Consider the following 19086-nt stretch of genomic DNA (forward strand, 5'->3'; position numbering starts at 1 on the left):
AGGATCCTACTTAATAGTCTTTATTAGCTGCCCATTGACCTTGGGCTGAGATGAGACAAGGGCCAGACCATGCTGGCTCTTATTGGCCACATTACAGATTTCCGGCTGTATTTTGGAAGATATCTTAAGGTCAACGGGCAAAGTTTCTCCTTGCTCCCTACACTCCATCCACACTGACTTCCTTTTAGTTCCTAGAGCACACGAAGTTCTTTCATGCCCCAACAACCTCACACAATATTTCCTTGGCGGGGAACATTCTCTAAGTCTCTTTAATATGCCTGCCGCTTAAAAGGCACTTATTCAGAGGTCTCTTCCCTGATAGTCCAAAATTAATTGATCATTGCACCCACTAATTTTCCCTCCCAATACTGACAATTTATAATTCTGTAACTAACTATTTATGCTTTAATGTCTCTTGCTTCGATTACTCCTTAAATTCCATCAAGCGTTATGTCCACTCCTGTAACCCCGTGCTTAACACGGTGCTTGGCACATGGTAAACAGTCAGGAAATGCCTGTTTAATAATGCATGACCGATGCGAAGGCTGGAAGGGGTCTCAGGGTCAGTATCTGGCACTTTTCTGCCATGGTTAGTTTCCTTGTGTGTGGGAATAGACGGGGCCAGGTCTTCTCCTTGCCCACCCAGAGGGGGCTTTTCTCCCTATCCCCTTTATAAGTGTCTGCTGTAGGGCCGCGTGTGAGAGACAAAATGCCTGCAGAAACAGGGCGGCGAGCGGAAGACATTGGCCATATTTCTGAAGTCAACGTAGTTCTGTCATCGGAGGATTCTGTACTTTTCTGGCGCAGGTGCGAGAGAAGCTGCCAATCTCTCCTGGAGCGGGTGGGACTAAGGAGGGCCCCGGGAGCTGGCGGGTTGTTGTGTCCTTCCTGCAGAACCCGATTGGCCTGGGCGAGCCGAGGGAACGGGGGCGTGGTTTGATTCCGCGGGCGCGAGCCACGTTGGACGCGCCGCAGCCCCGCCGAAAGGTCCCTCCCAGGCCCCACAATGCACTGCGGGGCGCGTCACTCGGAGCGGCGGGGCCCGTCTCGACAGGTACTCCCCGGCCCCTCCCAGTCCTCTTCTTCCTTTCTTAGGGGTCGTTCGAATCCCTGCCAGCCTCTCCGCTCGCTCTCCCTGCCTCTCGCCACAGCCTCGGTCTTCGCCCTCGGGACTGAAGACCTACCCCACGGGCAGGAGCCAAGTCCGTGCCTTTGGGGTGGGGGTCGGGGCCGCGGAGCTCTGGAGGGACGGGCAAGCGGGGACCCCGTCCCCTTCGACTTGAGGGTTCTCTGGGGCCAGGCGGGCGGCGGTTGCGCCTCGTCTGAGCCGCCTCGGGTATTGGGCAGCCAGGAAAGGAGTGTCTGAAGGGGAGGGACAGTCGCACTTGGCTGTCAGCATGGTGGTGGGGATTCCCTGGCGCCCAGGTGTCAGAAACACGGTGATCTACCTGTGTAGGTGGCCCATGAGAGCTTGAGGTGGCATTTCCTATTTCTTTTAGGCAGAATGGGACTTGAACCAGTGTCTTACTTTACGTCTTGTGGGGATGGAGTGAGCACTGAGCCCAGATATTTGCCCGCGTTGGCTCACGGAAATCTCTTGAGACCCTGTCTCAAGAGTCACTTTGGGAACGATGTGGCAGAAGGGAGACCTGAGCAATTGGCTCGGCAAGTGGAGGAGGCTTCCAAAAGAAAAGGACAAGCCCCAGCTGGCTTGAATCTCTCTGCCAGTGAAGACAGCTTAAGATAATTTTTCCCTGCTGCTTAGTTTCCTGGATCATCCACCTGGGGCAGGGGGCGAGCTTGAGAACCAGTCCCTCCTATGCCTATTCAGCCAAGGCAAAGCCTAGCCCAGAGCAAAAGTATCAGCCACCAGACTGGAGATGTTGGGATCTTCAGTCAGGGGAACAGCCACTTTTCAAACTCTGAATCACTTTCCATGTTACTGATATTTGCTTACATGCTAAGATTGTAAGGAATCAGGCAATGCCTTAAATGGTACCTACAATTTCTGATATATTAAGGTTCATTCAGTATTTGACTCTGACACCTGTGACCATATCCTAAAGTAATGGGACATTCGGGTATTTCCTATGTTGAAAACCGTCACATCTGTTTAGTGCCTTTTTTTTTTTTTTGCATGCAACTGGTTAAAATCGAAGTATATCTTATGTTGGTATATGAAAGAGGCCTAGGTCCTATCACAGGGGTGCCTGTGACCTTCCTTGAGTGTCTCACAGAGTTGTTAGAATTGGGCCTGAGTTTAAATCCCTACTTTGTCACCTACTCGTTTAGGGATTAAAAAAAATTCCTCAAGCTTTCTGGGCTTGAATTTCCTCAAAGGTAAAATGGAACTAATAATACCTATCTCACAGGTTTTTGGAAGGCTTAAATGAGGTAATGTGTATAAAGTGCGTGGTCCATGGAGAGTAATCAATAAATAATATAGCAAATATTTAATGTAGTGGTTTTAGCATGTTACAAGGCAATGTTTCAGGCACTTTACATGATCCTATGAGATAGATACTATTGTCATCTTTAAAACAAGCCTATGAGATAGATGCTATTAGTAGGCACAATATATAGATGTGGAAATTGAGATATAGAAAGGCAAAGCTTGCCCAAATTTACATGGCTGGTAGATGGTGGAGCCAGGATTAGAACCCAGGCAGCAAGTGAATAGCTAGTTTCTATATCCCTGGTTTCTTGCGTCTTGTTGGTTTTGGGAGACTGATGAAGCATAGTGATGTAGAGATACTAGAAACTTAGACCGAAGTACCAGTTCTGCTATATACTAGCAGGGTGACACTGAGAAAGTGAGCCTTAGTTTCCTCATCTGTAAAATGGTGGTTTTACCTACCCAACTGTGAACTATGTGGCACTATAAAAATGTTGGGATTGACACATTTGAGCATGTACTGGGGGCCCTGTCCTAGATGTGGGTAAAATCTGTTGTGAAGCCTGAGGTCTTATACATACTGTGCAGTGCAAGCACCCATAATAGGAATGTCAAACACTGCTAGTGAGGTAGAAGGCATAGGCAAAATGGCGGAAATTCCATCCTCTTTATCACCCAATCTATCCCCCACCCTCAGCGAGCACTTTTAATAAAATAATATGTACCATATTGGTATTGTTTCCCAAACTTCGGTACTGTCACATATGCAAGATAATTTGATAAGCAAATGAACATTAAAAAATTCTCCCCAAATTTTCACACACATACATATTTGAATGAAACAAGTTCATTTAATTTAAATTAGGAGAGAAACTTAACATCTCAAAACTGATTTCACAGATATTATTGCTAAAAAATAAAGGGCAAGAAAAGTAAGTCAATTCAAATACCAATATTAGGTAAATAGTACAGGTGGATGAAGATAATTCTGAAAGTGGTACTTGGATGACTGAAGACTGGGAAGTTATGAACTAAAATAAATATGAGTGCTTTTGCCGCCAGTATAAAATGTTTTTATCTTAAAAGTGGCATTTGTGAAAGCATTTGGTTAGAACGTATATACAAAATCCACTTATATGTTGGGCTTTGTTTATTACCTTTTGAGAGATAACTTCCTGAGACATTGAGCCCGTAGTCATTACCCCTACAAGGTTCTGAAGAAGAGGGGTGTCTTGTTATCTTGGGTCCAGGAACTTGCTAACCACTACTATAGTAGTTTGGCATTGTGGGAATTTATTTTCCTCAGCCTTTACATAAAAGTTTACCCATATTTACCTAGATTCTAGCTTGTGCTTTTTCCTCCAACAGTTGCTGATGGGGAGAGGAAAAAATAGCCACTATTCAGGTTCCCTATGAGTTAACTGCTGCTGTACAAAGGCAGGTGTAATATTTTCTCTGTATTAAAGGTGAGGAGAAATGGCCCAGTGCCCTAAACATTTATCTATGGCCCCGATAAGCTAAAAACTCCTAAATCTTCCCATGCAATTGTTGTAATCTCTTGCTTTCCACAGTTCCACTGGTTCTTCCTTGGGATTTTCCCAACCACAACCCTCCTTAAGACCTTAAAGATACTTTAACCTAGCTTAGGCCTGACATGGACAGATTTCCTTTTCTGCTAGCACAGTCCAGATAAGATTAGTTTAAAAAAAACAACAAACTATATTATGAATCCGTGGTAAAAAGAAAAAAAGTAGGAGTATGTTTATTGACTTGATGGAGAGACAGCTTAGCCTAAGGTGATTGGAATCTGTCTACAAATTAGTTAAGCCTGACGTTGATCGTTGGACATTCATCCCCGTTTGTCAGGCTTAAATTCAAGTGCTTTGGATGCTGAATCAAATTACTGTGGTAGAAAGAGGTTTAATTTTTTCCCTAAGAAAAATCTTATCTATGTAAGTAGAAACCATTCTCTGACAACCTTGTAATAATTTTGACAGGGAATGTAACTGCTGTGTTCTGCTTTTGGTTAAAGGCTAAAGTACATATTAGGAAAATTTGAGGCTGGGCGCAGTGGCTCACACCTGTAATCCCAGCACTTTGGGAGGCCGACGCAGGTGGATCACTTGAGGTCAGAATTTGAGACCAGCCTGGCCAACACAGTTAAGCCCCATCTCTACTAAAAATACAAAAATTAGCCAGGCATGGTGGCGGGCACCTGTAATCCCAGCTACTTGGCAGGATGAGGCAGGGGAATCGCTTGAACCCAGGAGGCAGAGGTTGCAGTGAGCCATTGCACTCCAGCCTGGGCAACAGAGTGAGACCCTGTTTCAAAACAAAACAAAACAAAAAAACAACAAAAAAAGGGTAATGACACAGTAACACCTAGAGATTGCTCCTTTTTCCTCATGAAAAGAGGAAAAAGGGATAGTGAACTTAATGCATTAGATTTATTAGTTGGGTTAATTTTTATTGTCAGATCAGTTATCACCATGAATGGGAAGTCATATTTTGACTTCACACAGCAGTGAAAACTATCAGCTCCTGATTTACAAGCTTTGTAACAACTGGTTTTCTGTGGTTTTTTTTTATATATATTACTAACTCATTTTTTCCTTTTTGGAATGAGATAATATTGACCTAGATTAAGTGGGCAGGTAAGGATTAATTTAGTCTCTAAGATACAATATTTTTGCAAAAATGCCTGTGAGATTTTTATCAGATTTTTGAATTTTCACCAGTTGCCTCACCACTAGTGAGGAAGCCTTTAGTGACATTGTGCTTTGATGGCCTGACAGAAGAGTTATTACTTAATCTTAGATAGTGAACATGTTTTAATTTAATGTTTTAAAAAGTATGGGCCTTAGACAATAAGCAAATTGTCAAGCCCTATCCCACAGTCAGTGGTTCAGAATTTTGAGGGCAGAGCTCAGAAATCTGCATTTTTAACTAAACTTTCAACTTCTTATGCAAGCTAAAGTTTGAGAGCCACTGTGTATTTTATGAAAGGTTGAGTGACTGTTGACCTGAGTTCCTTCAGACTCAGGCCTGTGAAGTCCTTTCATCTGTTTTTGTAAAGCAAGAAGAGAATCCAATAAAATAGGCCATTAAGATTTACTTTCTGGTAAAAAGATTGAGAACAACATTAAAACCAATATTCCTTTAGCTTTAGGATTTATTTTAAATAATTTTTTTCTGATTATAGAAGTAGTATATGTCTACTGTGAATATTGAGAACATTTAGGAAATTATAAAATAATAATAACCAATAATACCATTTCTTAGAGGTGAGCATATTCTTAATTTGGCATCTTTTTCTGCATCCGTTTTTCAATCCCTTTTTCCTTCTCTTTATCTTCGTCCCTTTATCCTTATGTTTGTGTAAAACAACATTTGCAATTTTTATCCTACTTTTTTCTCCTTAACATGTAAGCATTTTACCACATTATTAAACTTTCTCCACAAACATAACTTTTAGTTGCTGCATTATATTCTGTTATATGAATATACTATAATTTACTTAACCATCACCATTTTATAGGATATTTAGATTGCTTTCAGTTATTTGAGTGGAAGAATGTCTTTCTGTTTAAAATTTTGCCTGGATTTCTGATTATTTTTCTCAAGACAGGTATATATTTAAATTTATTGAGGTTAAAAGGTATGCCTTCAGACTCTTGTTGAAATTGCCAAATCATTTTGAGAACTGTTTGTACCAGTTTTTACTTCCATCTGTACTTATGAGAATGCCAGACAGAAGTATTATTTTTTAAAAAGCTAATGTGGCTGGGTGTGGTGGCTCATGCCTGTAATCCCAGCACTGTGGCAGGCGCCTATAGTCCCAGCCACATCCTATGCTGTGGCATGGGAACCCAGGCTGAGGCATGAGAATTGCTTGAACCCTGGATGGTGGATGTTGCAGTCAGCCAAGATGGTGCCACTGCACTCCAGCCTGGGTGACAGAGCAAGATGCTGTCTCAAAAAAAAAAAAAAAAAAACAAAAGCTATATTTTAAGTGAAGCATAGTATGTTGTTTTAATTAGTTTTTTGTTTTTTTTTTCGTCCTGAGACGGAGTCTCACTCTGTCGCCCAGGCTGGAGCTCAGTGACGTGATTTCGGCTCACTGCAACCTCTGCCTCCCGGGTTCAAGCAATTCTCCTGCCTTGGCCTCCTGAGTAGCTGGGATTACAGGTGTGCACCACCATGCCCGGCTAATTTTTGTATTTTTAGTAGAGAAGGGGTTTCATCATGTTGGCCAGGCTGGTCTCAAACTCCTGATCTTGTGATCCACCCTCCTCAGCCACCCAAAGTGCTGGGATTACAGGTGTGAGCCACCACACCTGGCCATTTTAATTACTATTCTTATATTACTAGTAAGTTGAACATTTTTACATATGCTTATCCACCTGGCCATTTTAATTACTATTCTTATATTACTAGTAAGTTGAACATTTTTACATATGCTTATCAAGTTTGGCTTTAATTTTTATGTAACCCAAATTGTTCATTTTGTTTTAGGTCTTCTCTGTTGGTTGAAATGTCTATGATTTTATCTGCCTCAGTCATTCGTGTCAGAGATGGACTGCCACTTTCTGCTTCTACTGATTATGAACAAAGCACAGGAATGCAGGAGTGCAGAAAGTATTTTAAAATGCTTTCGAGGAAACTTGCTCAACTTCCTGATAGATGTACACTGAAAACTGGACATTATAACATTAAGTAAGACTTCAGTTTGCTTCATTTGACTCATTTGCCCAGTAGTTGTCATTTTAATGAAGTTTAAGTGGTTGCAATAGAAAGGAGTGATTAGGAAAACCTGTTCAAGTCGAGCATCATATTGTTCTGAACTTATACTAAATAGTCATCATGTCAGCAGCAGCCTTTTTGTAGTTTCTTTGTATCTGGCTCTGGGAAATTTTATAGTTGTGCAGATCATAGATATTCCTCTTTTAAGTTGATCACTAAATATTTATTTGCATTCTTACATACCTAGGGTTGTAGTAAGCAAACTATAATTGGAAATAAAAAATTTTTACCTGATATCTGCCCTCAAAGAACTGAAGCAGCTTACATGTAGTGGGAGGGGGTAGCACTTATCACTGAGTCATATACAAATCAAGTAAAACTGGGCAATGGGATAGAGAGTGACTATTTATTGTGGTCAAGAGACTCTCTGAGAGGGTGACATTTGAGCAGAGACCTAAAAGATGAGAGAGGAGGTAATTATATGAAGGATGCTGTGGATGAAGAGCAAGGCAGAGGTAGCAGCCAGTGGAGAAGCCCTTTTTTACATGCCAAGAGACAGAAAGAAAACCAGTGATCCTGAAGAATTATGGACAATTAATAGAGTTGCAGAAAGTGAGGCCAGAAAGGTAGGAATGGGGCAAGTTATGTAGTGAATTTGGAGTCTGTTAGTCTGTTTAGTCTAATGCAGTAGGAAGCCATTGGGTAGTTTTAAGCTATAGAGTTCCATGATTTCATTTGGCTTAGAGTAGATCATTCTGCCTGCACTGTGAAGAATAAAGGAGAAAGTGGAAGCAGAGAGGTCAGATGGAAGACTCAGAGAAGTTCAGGTGGAGGTGCTGATTGTAACGAGCTAGGGTGGTAATGAATAGAAGTAGTTAGATTGGGGCTATATTTTGGGATTAATACCAGCAAATCTTCCTACTGGATTGAAATGGGATGTGAAGGTAAAAGAAGAATAATCACCTGTAGTTTTTTGGCCTGAGGAACTGGATGAATAATGTAGCTGAAATGAGCAAGAAAGGAGAGGATAAGTGCGTCTCATTGGTAAAAAGTAAGAGTTCTGTTTGGACATGTTAAATCTGAGATGCCCATTAGACATCCAAGGGGCACTGCTAGGTAAGCAGCTGGATATATGAGTCTGAAGCTTAGTGAAGAGGACAAGTATAGACATTTAGATTTGGAAGTCAGCTTACAGTTTGTGATTAAAACCATGGGAATGGATGAGACCACCTTGGAAAGCTTAGACGTGAAACAATTAGAGAACAATTAATGTCTGATATCAAGCTGGATATTGATTATGCATACAGAAGGAAATAAGGTAAAAACACAGTCCATATAGGATATAATAAGCAGAGGGCTTCGTTGTTGAGATGAGACATGAGCCATGTCCTGAAGAATTAATAAGAGTTGGCTAAGGCAGGGAGGAGGGCATTCCAGGTGTACGGAGGAGAGGCAGAATAAGCAAAGAACGTGACTTAGCATGGTAGGTGTATTAACATGCTTATCCTGGGTCAGTGGATGGTGATTTATGGATAGTTGTGAGACATGCGTGATAATCATTGTGGGGCCAGATCCTGGATCGCCCTAAAAGTTCAGATTGAAGGATGTGACTTTGATGTAATATGTTATAGGAAGCTGTGCTGCAGGTTCAAGGGAAGTGACTTGATAAAAACAATCCTGAGACAGTGGAACTTAGGGTGAGTGGACAGTCCAAGAGGAGAGAGATAAGGCAGAGAGGCCAACTTATTAGGGCCTGAAGTAAGAAAATAAACGTGCAAATGAAAATTAGAACACCAAAAGAACTAGAATGATAATGAGAAATAGTTTGATTGGGGATCACTTCGAAGTTGGATCACTTCAAAAGAAGTGACCAAGCTGGATAGGATGGAATACCAGAGATGAAAAGAAGGAAGGGGCAAAGATGACTGAAGCCTTGGAATTGGACAGAATGTTGGTGTCATTGCCAGAAATGAGATCTTTGAAACAGACTGTTTATGAGGTGTGAGGCAGAAGAGAAAGATAATGAAGCTCCATTTTGATCATTTTTTTAAGATACTGGGGCTTGCTCTGTTACCTAGGCTGGAATGCAGTGGCATGATGACAGCTCACTGAGCCTCAACCTCTTGGACTCAAGCGATCATCCCACTTCAGCCTCTTGAGTAGCTGGGACTACAGGTGCACACCACCACACCCAGCTAATTTTTTTATTTTTAGTAGGGATGAGGTCTCACCATGTTGCCTAGGTTGACCTCAAACACCTGGGCTCAAGTGATCCTCCTGCTTGCCCTCCCAAAGTACTGGGATTACAGACATGAGCCACTGCACCTGGCCCACTTTAATTATTTAACTTGAGGTTTTAGGCCAAGCACAGTGGCTCACACCTGTAATCTCAGCACTTTGAGAGGCCGAGGCAGGCAGATCACTTGAGCCCAGGAGTTTGAGATCAGCATGGGCAACATGGGGAGACCCTGTCTCTACAAAAAACTAAAAAATTAGCCAGGCGTGACATAGTCCCAGCTACTGTGGCGACATACGTGGGAGGATCGCTTGAGCCTAGGAGGTTGAGGCTGCAGTGAGCCATGATCTCACCCCTGCATTCCAGGGTGACAGAGCAAGACCCTGTCTCAAAAAATATATATAAATAAAATAAATAAATTGAGGTTTTGACAAGGTAGTCCAGTGGAGATGGGATAGAGATTTTGGAATCATTCATGTAGATGTGGTTGATATTGTGAGGGGAGAAGTGCCTACTGGGTTTAGAGAGAGGGCCCAGGTTAGAACCTTGGAGAATGTCCACAATTTCTTAGATCACCTGGATAATGGTAAGATGTTATATTTAATTGGGGTTTCTGAGGGTTTAATTAGAAAATATTGTGATTATGGTGATTAAAATATATGTAAAATGATGTCTCAACCTACTTCTATTTTTTTAGAGGAAAAACTTGAAATATTTCAATATTTTATTTAATAGGCTCTGTTAGTGTCCTGGGTCATTATTCTGAGTTTTATTTGTGAATGTATAGTGGTATAAACAAATATCAAAGTTATAGGAGATTGGCTTGAATGTATATTAATTCTGGTAGGTGTGCTGGACTTAAACTTTTGCAATTTTTTTTCTTTTGACTCTTTTTTAAAATTAAAAAAATTTATTTTGACTTTTCTTAAAAGTAAAGTAAAATGTAACGTTTTAACATCCCTTCATTCTATTTAACTGAAAATTCTAGATTTTGTATCATTTAGTTTTAGTTAGTTGTACTCCAGCTTATTCCACACAAAGGATTTGAGGCAATTTAGGAAAAAAAAAAATTCAAGGGGCCAAGTAAGGGAGTCAAAAGAAGGAAAATAGAGATAGGAGAATAATAAACTGAGGTAACATTTCCTTCTGGAGATGCAAACTAGATAGTCCATCCATTTGTTAGAAAAAGGTTGCAGATATTACCGTTGAGTCTCCTTGTGGCCAAAGCAAAGGGGGTAATCCATAGGATTTAGTGTCCATTGGATAAAAACATTGTTTTTCCTGTTATTGAGACCTGAAGTACATAAAGAGGACAGCATTTGGATAACATTCTTCCAGCAACTATAATTATGAGAGTTTAGGAGTGGGATAAATCAGCAGAAGTCTAATCTGGTCTAGTTCAAGAATACAATTCAGATAAATGCATTTCAGAGCCATGCATAGAAAAATGTCTATGCATGTTTTTTTGTACCAAACCTTCAATAAGGATTGGAAAACAGAAGTTCTAGTTCTAGTTCCTGACAAGGACCTGGATTTCATATGTTTTCTATCATTGATAAGACATCTTGTGGTTTAGTTTCTGTTTAATGAGGTTGTTACCTTATATGACATTGAGCTTAGACTGAAATGCGTAAAATTGAGAATTTGTGTGTGTTACCTGACTTAAAATTCTCACACCACAACTGTTTTTCTAACAACTATGAGTTTGCTAGATAAAACTCACAGGTCTGCCGTAGCAACATCATAGCACAGCCTGAGATTGCCACCATGCTGTCCCTCTTTTCTCCTAGCCATATTAAATGCTTCTTTCCTTCAAACCCTACTTCTTTTGAATCACCTTCTTTCTCATTACTATTTTATGTCTCTAATGATCTCACTCCTTTCACAGATCACCTGTAGAACTTGGTTGACTGCCTTTTTCATCACTTATTAAAATTTCTTATTTTTAATTTAATTTTATTTCTCCATCCTCTCTTTATAACAGGGTTGTAACTCATTGAGGGAATTGATCTGCCATGGCTTATACTATTTTTGATTCCTCAACTCTTGGCATTGTGGTTTTCAAATTTGTGTAGAAATTGAGATACTCTTTCTTTACAGAATCTCAAAATCACTAAGTATATAATTATGTGCCAAATCAGTTGATACCTCACATTAAATTCTAGTTGAATAGGCAAGGGAAGACCAGAGTTTGAAAGAAAAAAAAATCAGGGGAGTAACATTTAAAATTGAGATAATTAGGCTGGGTCTGGTGGCTCACGCCTGTAATCCCAGCACTTTGGGAGGCCAAGGCTGGCAGATCACCTGAGGTCAGGAGGTTGAGACCATCCTGGACAACATGGTGAAACCCTGTCTCTACTAAAAATAAAAAAAATAAAAAATAAAAAGCCGGGTGTGGTGATGGACATCTCTAATCCAAGCTACTCAGGAGGCTGAGGCAAGAGAATCACTTGAACCCAGGAGGCGGAGGCTGCAGTGAGCTGAGATCGTGCCACTGCACTCCAGCCTGGGCAACAGAGTGAGACTCTGCCTCAAAATAAATAAATAAATAAAATTTAAAAATAAAATAAAATTGAGAAAATTCCTTTAGTTTTCTTCTCTTCTGTATTGGGAAAATGATGAATTTCAAATGAATGTAGTAGCTGGATACTTCTGTTTCGCCAATGAAGGACATTCTGTGGAGCATGGCTTGTGCTAGCACAGTTCCTTGCGCATGTCGTAGTAGCTACTAAATGAGGGATGGTTGTTTTAGGAATATGACAGCATTCAGAGTGCCAGAGAAACCTTGTTGATTGGGCAGGATGGTGTGTAGTGTGGGGTATTCAGTTTTGTGATTTCTTCTCACATTCTATAGTGATATTCCAATTCTCTCTATATAAAATTTTAAGGAATTCATCTGTTTTATAAGTCGAAGGGTACTTTCCTTAGACTGTAATGAATTTTTAATGAATAAACTTATGTTACCACTTAAGAAAAAAACATGGCTAAAGTAAGTATGAACCATATGGAAATTAGGTTGGGTCATCTGAGATCTTTAAAACTTTGCAATTGGCTTTAGAGATTTAAAAATCATAGTTGTACATTTTGAAATCTCTTTATTTAAACAGTAAGATGCTGAAAAGACAAATACCTTTTGGGAAGCCAGTCATATCCTATTGTGAATTTTAGTGCAAGAAGTAAAATCTTTTAGTTCTTTCACTGTGAATTCATTTGAAGCCGTATAATCGCTGTGAGCCTCCTAATGTTCTTTCCTTGCATGAGGGTTCACTTTCTCCCTACACTGCTACCTCCAGCCAGGAATACTGTTTTAGGCTTACCTGCGTTTTGGCTTTAGTGTCTAGCAGTGTTTCCCTTTCACTCTTTTGGGAAATTTTCTGATTACTAGAGTAACAACTTAAACTATAACCCAATTATTGAGTACTTGCTATTGCCAGGTACTTTACTGACATTATCATTAAGCTTTCTAACAGCTCTGTGAAGGGCTATTAAATAGAGCTCTTTTCCATTGCCAGGGGCAGACACACAACTCAAATTAGCTTAAGGAAAAATGGGTATTTTGAAGGGTAGTGGTGGAGCTGGCTTCACAGATGTTATCAGGAATCTTTCTCATTTCTACAGTCTCTCACCTTTTGCAGATAGATACTCTCTACGACTTGAAAGCACTACACAGACAGCTCCAGGCTTACTTCAGTCCAACTGAGCAACTCCTCTCCATGTCTCAAGAACAAGACATTGTCTTTGCTTGTATAATTGACCATTTCTAGACTGATTAATCATTGTAGTCAGAGGGGATGAGGTACTCTTATTTGGCTAAGACTGCATCACATGTCCTTACCCCTTTGAGTTTTACCAAAGCCATACAGAATGGCACTGAAGGTAATTCCCCAAAGGGAAAGAGGGAAGGGATGCTGGGCAGGTAGATGCTGGGTAGTGCTATCACTACCCTATTTTACAGATAAGGTAAATGAGACTTAGGAATGTAAAGGAGCTCCTTCAACGTCACAAAAATAGTAAATGATATATATGAACCACAATCTTTTGGATTCAGGCATCGCATTATTATCTGGTAAAAAATGGCTGCTGCTCTTTACCCTTAACCCCTTTCTTGGCAGCATGTGTTCCTAATTCTCCCAATTCTTTTCACTTTTTATGGAGAGAGAAATGAACCAGGGAAGAGAATGAAGGGAAATACCACCCCCCTCTTTTTTTGGTCAATAATAATGAGGAACAGAGTATGTGTGAATCCTAAAATTGATGGGACAGCATTGTCTCATTGTAGACTAGGTGTTTGGCGGGGAGAGGGTGTGGCAGGGAAATGCAACCAACCTATAACTACTAAACTAGTTGGGGGAAGGAGATAACCTGGGTATTCAATTTTCCTATTTTGTCTCATTACTAGTATCACATTCCTTTTCTCCTGCTTATTATGGCAAAATGTACAGCTTTTCAGCACCATATATGTTAAATAGGCTCTTGTGAACTGGCCTAGGAACCTAATTACTGTTATAGTACAGTTTCTGTGGGAAAATGAGATCTAGGTGCAATAAGCTTTGGGAAATATACCCAATATGTAAGTTAGGGATTATCTGATCAGTTATCTAAAAAAGTCAGGATCTTCATTCCCTGGAGTGTGGCTGTGTTAGGGAAGTGAGAAAGGGTGAATTGGGAGATTAACTCTGAAGAAAAGGAAATAAAGATGTCAAAGGCAAACTTTGCTTGTTCTGTGTTTTATCCAGGTCTCTCATGGTGTAATTACCATTGACTTCTTAAAATGATCTCAGATTCTCCTTTAGGTTACTGTTGTAAGTTACCATCATCTGGCATATTTCATATTAATAAATATTTTCCTTTTTAATGATGTTAAAATTTGTGGTGAAAATGGGTCTTGTATTCATAGGATGATTTATTCATGATTTGGCGCTTCACCATTGGAGGGTAATTGAAAGTTGGCCATGTAAGAAAGGAGTAAGTGAGAAAATAGAAAGTTCCTGGTAAAATGCTACATGTAGTGGACACTCAGTGTTACTGAGCCCTCATTCTTATCTCCTTACTGTTCCACTAGTGGCAGAGTCTTTTGTTTTCGTCTTGTTTTCTATGAGACATATTTGGTGGTAATACAATTCATAAGATATGCTCACTTTGTTAATGTTGAGCCCCTCTATTCAATATTTTATTTTTATTTTTAGAGATGGGGTTTTGCTCTGTTGCCCAGGCAGGAGTGCATTGGCACAATCAGCTCATAGCACCCTTGAACTCCTGGGTTCACGTGATCCTCCTGCCTCAGCCTCCTGAGTAGCTGTGACTATGGGTGTGCATCACCACACCTGGCTAATTTAAAACAATTTTTTGTAGAGATGGCATCTCACTTTGTTGTCTAGGCTGGTCTCGAACTCCTGGGCTCAAGTAGTCCTTCTGCCTCAGCCTCCCAAAACGTTGGGATTACAGGTGTGAGCCACTGCACCTGGCCCTATTTAATATTTTAAAGTTTCAACACTTTATTTTAGAGAATGGAATTCAATGTGGAAGGCTGTATTCCAAAACATTTTTTTTTTTGAGATGGAGTCTCGCTCTGTTGCCCAGGCTGGAGTGCGATGGCACGATCTTGGCTCACTGCAAGCTCCGCCTCCTGGGTTCAGGCCATTCTCCTGCCTCAGCCTCCTGAGTAGCTGGGACTACAGGCGCCCGCCACCACACCCGGCTAATTTTTTTTGTATTTTTTTATTTTTTTTTTAGTGGAGATGGGGTTTCACCGTGTTAGCCAGGATGGTCTTGATCTCCTGACCTCATGATCTGCCCTCCTCGGCCTCCCAAAGTGCTGGGATTACAGGCGTGAGCCACCGCACCTGGCCCAAAACATTTTTTTTATACTTGGCAAATTTAACAGTAGATTAGAGATGGTATGTCCTATTAAAGAACTTTTCTGCACCCAGGAAAGCTATTCACTGGGCAAATGTGACTACAAAGGATAAGCAGAGTTTCTGTGTATAGTGGCACAATTATAGCATGAAAATTACATATTATATGTAATACAAATAATATATCAGTTCATAAATCAGTTTGTAATACTAAATCATTTGCTATCTATGTACCTTGTCATTTAGCATGCTACATTTTATGTATATATCTTGGTTTGTAAATCACTGTGATAAGCACATCCCCAGTAGTAGTATGGTAAGCTCCTGGCAGGCAGGGACTATATCTTTGACATCAGAGTCTATGAAGTAGAATGCTGGCCCTATGCTAGGTGTTCTATCTGCTGAGAGGAAGATATTTGCTATTACTAATTATTTAGTTTGGTGCAACAGGCCAGAATTGTCGTAATAATGTCAGTGTTTAATTGGTGATATGTAAAATTTCTTTGACAGTTTGTAAATCAAATTAGATACTAGAAAAAAGTTTAATGTGTAAAACCATTTATTCATTTTGTTGAACGTAGGAATCACTTGTGGAATGGCTTGGACACATTATAGAATTAGCTTTGTAGCAAAGTGATTAGAAGGGGTAAATCTCCTATGTCTGGTATTTGGACTTCTGCCAGTCTTACCTGTTAGGTTATACTTGACCCTAAAGAAGTTCCTAGTGGGTGTGCCAGGGAGGAGAACCAAAAATATAATGAAATTGGATAAATTCCTCAGGTAAAAGAAAAGCAGTACCAGTAAAGACCAAACCCCATTGGCACCAAAGCCCAGAAATGGAATGGAGCTAAACAATATAAAGGAAATTAGAGCAAAGTAGGAAAAAACCTTGGCAATTTAAAAATTGTGCCCAAGGTAGAGAAAAGAGGAGAGAGAGTGTGTGTTTGTATGTGTGTCTGTCTGTGTGTGAGTAATGACAGTGATAAAGGGAGAGCAGACAAGTCTTTGAGACCTGCATAGCCATTCTCGGGGTACTCACTGTGAAGGTAAGTAATTCTACCTGGCTCTTGAGAACATCCCTCTCTTAAGGACATGTCGAAGATTCACTGACCTGAACCCTCAATAAAGCCTTCTGGAGAACAGTAACTAGAAGACAAGTGAAGTTCTACTCTCTTCTGTCATTTAGTCAAGTATTTATTGAGCTGCTGCTTCGTGTAGATACCACTAAGCTGTACAATTACCGGTGCATGATATACTCAACAAATTAGTGTATAAATGAGTAAAGGAATGATGCCACCTTTGCACTCATTTATTTACTGAGCACTTATGGTATACTAGACACAAAATATTCTAAGTGCTAAGAATATAGTGATGAGCAATACAGAAATCATCCATGCTCTCATGGAGTGTGTATATTAGAGAGACATTGCAACAAAAATATATTAATATACGATTACAAATTGGGTTAGTTTGTGAAGAAAACTAACAGCTGCTATGATATACTGTAGGAGTGGGATCAGTTTAGATTGTGTGTTCTGGGAAGGACTTTCAGTCTAAGAACTGAAGGATATGTAGGAATTAGCCAGTTCAGAATTGGAGCATTGCAAGTGGGGAAGACAAAATCATGAAGTTTCTCAGTTTGGAAGTGGGAGGGCTGGAAGTGGGTTGGCATCCTTGCGGATCTGAAATAAGGCCAGTGGGTGGCTGGAATGTAGAGAGGGAGGAGTAAAGTTGTACACTCCACAAAATGAAGTGGAGTGTTTGGGAGGGCTTCCAGAAGATAACTGTAATACAGGTTCCAAAACTCTGAAGTTTCATTACTCTTAATTTAGGGAATAAAATAGAGATTGATTTGTGGCTTGGAAAAAGCGAAAAAACATTGGTGAATTAGGAATAATTGGTTAATCTATACTACATGGAAGTTGGTTTTGTATTGTGGAAAGAATGTGGGCCTTGGAATCAACTAACTTCATCCTATCTTTGCTTCTTAATGGTGTGTGACCTTGGATAAGTTACTAAACCTCTCTGAGTTTCTTTTCTTTCATTTGTAAAATGGAGATAATAGTGCCCCTTTATTGGGAGAATGAAACCAAATATGTAAAATACTTAGCAAAGGGCCTAGCTCATACTAAGTGGTCAGTAAACTACGTGGTGCTATTACTCTTACTACTATTTCTCTTCTTTCTCCTCAAGGCAGATAGACATCCACCAGATTGTCTATAAAATATTAGCTAGGTGAACCTGATGAACACAGCAAAAGCATGCACAAACTGGCATGCCTGTAATGACTTTAGACTATTTTATGAGTAGTCCTCAGTGAAGTGGTGGGAGTATTTCAATCTGTCCCATGATTGTTGAAAAAGCAGAATTTTTTTCATCACAAACATAATTGGAACTGTATATACTTTGGGAAAACTAGCTTTGCATTTCAAATAAAGCATTATAAAACTAAATTTACTATGAAAAGCCATAATGTTATAGAACACACTATAGCCTTTTCAGAGAGAATCTTGCAACTGTAGTAAAATAAAGACTCCCTGAAAATGCTCACATGCCATGTTAAAGACATAGGGTTTCCTTTATTTCACATACAATTGTCTAGTTACATTTAGCACAAGTAAGATAAACCATTTGGGATAAACTGTCCTGTAGGTGTCTGTGGCTGACTCTGTTATTAATATGGAAATACAGTAAGACTCTGACATAATACAAAAAATGGGTTCCAAAAACTTCAGTCATATTAATGGAGGATAATCAAATAACTCCTAGCTAGCCAGTTACCAATTATCTTCAGGTTATTGAGGTTATTATGGGGTATATTTGAATGCTAATGACATGTCAAAGAACTTTGATAATGACAGTGAAGATTTTTTTTGGAAAGAAAATCATTTGACAAAGCATATTTTGGCCTTTGATTTAGATATTAATTTGTAGAAAAAGGCAATATGCTATGGCTAAATTAATTTGACTATGATCCTTAAGAAGAGATGCATTTTACTTTGTGAACGCTGTATATACACATATAGGAAACTAAAAAGTTTTATGAAACAATATTCCAATATTTTCTGTTATATTTTATTTCAATTTCTGGAAAATGCTGTAGTTCACTAAACTAGTTTTATGACATAGTGGTTTACAACTTGCACTTTGAAAAACATTGCACTAAATGACTGTGTATTAAGTGATGCTTCAGAAAGGAACAACCAGGTTACTCTAGAACCATAAGATCAGCACTATTTCACCACTAGTATATCCCATACCACTAGTAATAGACGACTAGTAGGTGGCAAGCCCATTTGGCTGCCTAGGATGGTCTTTAAAAAAGGACTCATATATATATATATATATATGTCACATGTATATATTCACACACATATTTACTTACAAGCTCTCGCAGGAAGGATACATAAGAAATTATTACTAACCTGAATTGCCCAAGGGAAGGAGAACTGGGTATCTGGGCAAGAGTGATAAGACACTTTAAGTGCAGTATACCCTTTTATTTTTCATTCTTGTTAAATTTGAATCCTGTGAACATATTTATTCTAAACATTAATAAATTCTGCTTCTATGTTATTCGAGAAAGAAAATAGTAAGGTGACCAGTATGGATCAGAATTTTACAGTAAAAATTACTGTGTAGGCCGGGCGTGGTGACCTAGACCTGTAATCCCACCACTTTGGGAGGCCAAGGTGGGCAGATCACTTGAGGTCAGGAGTTTGAGACCACCCTGGTCAACATGGTAAAACCCCATCTCTACTAAAAATATAAAAATTAGCCAGGTGTGGTGGTGTGTGCCTGTAATCCCAGCTACTCAGGAGGCTGAGACAGGAGAATTGCTTGAACCTGGGAGGCGG

General features: G+C 39.8%; 1 protein-coding gene across 5 annotated transcripts in view; it reads left to right on the forward strand.

Moving 5' to 3' along the window:
• The first annotated feature begins 931 nt into the window (after window positions 1–931).
• Window positions 932–19086, forward strand: part of SEC22A (SEC22 homolog A, vesicle trafficking protein) — a 73327-nt gene continuing 55172 nt past the window's right edge. Inside the window, exons 1-3 of one of the 5 annotated variants that reach the window (XM_063807047.1) lie at window positions 1053–1202; window positions 3764–3861; window positions 6911–7111. In XM_063807047.1, coding sequence (XP_063663117.1) covers window positions 6930–7111 — 182 coding nt within the window. In that variant the 5' untranslated portion in view covers window positions 1053–1202; window positions 3764–3861; window positions 6911–6929. Of the gene's footprint in view, window positions 3862–6910; window positions 7112–19086 lie in introns of all 5 variants that reach the window. The other 4 variants (XM_063807048.1, XM_516699.8, XM_063807049.1 and 1 more) reach the window with 4 other exon arrangements.

Source organism: Pan troglodytes, chromosome 2 (assembly GCF_028858775.2).
Source record: "Pan troglodytes isolate AG18354 chromosome 2, NHGRI_mPanTro3-v2.0_pri, whole genome shotgun sequence".
Taxonomy (NCBI): domain Eukaryota; kingdom Metazoa; phylum Chordata; class Mammalia; order Primates; family Hominidae; genus Pan; species Pan troglodytes.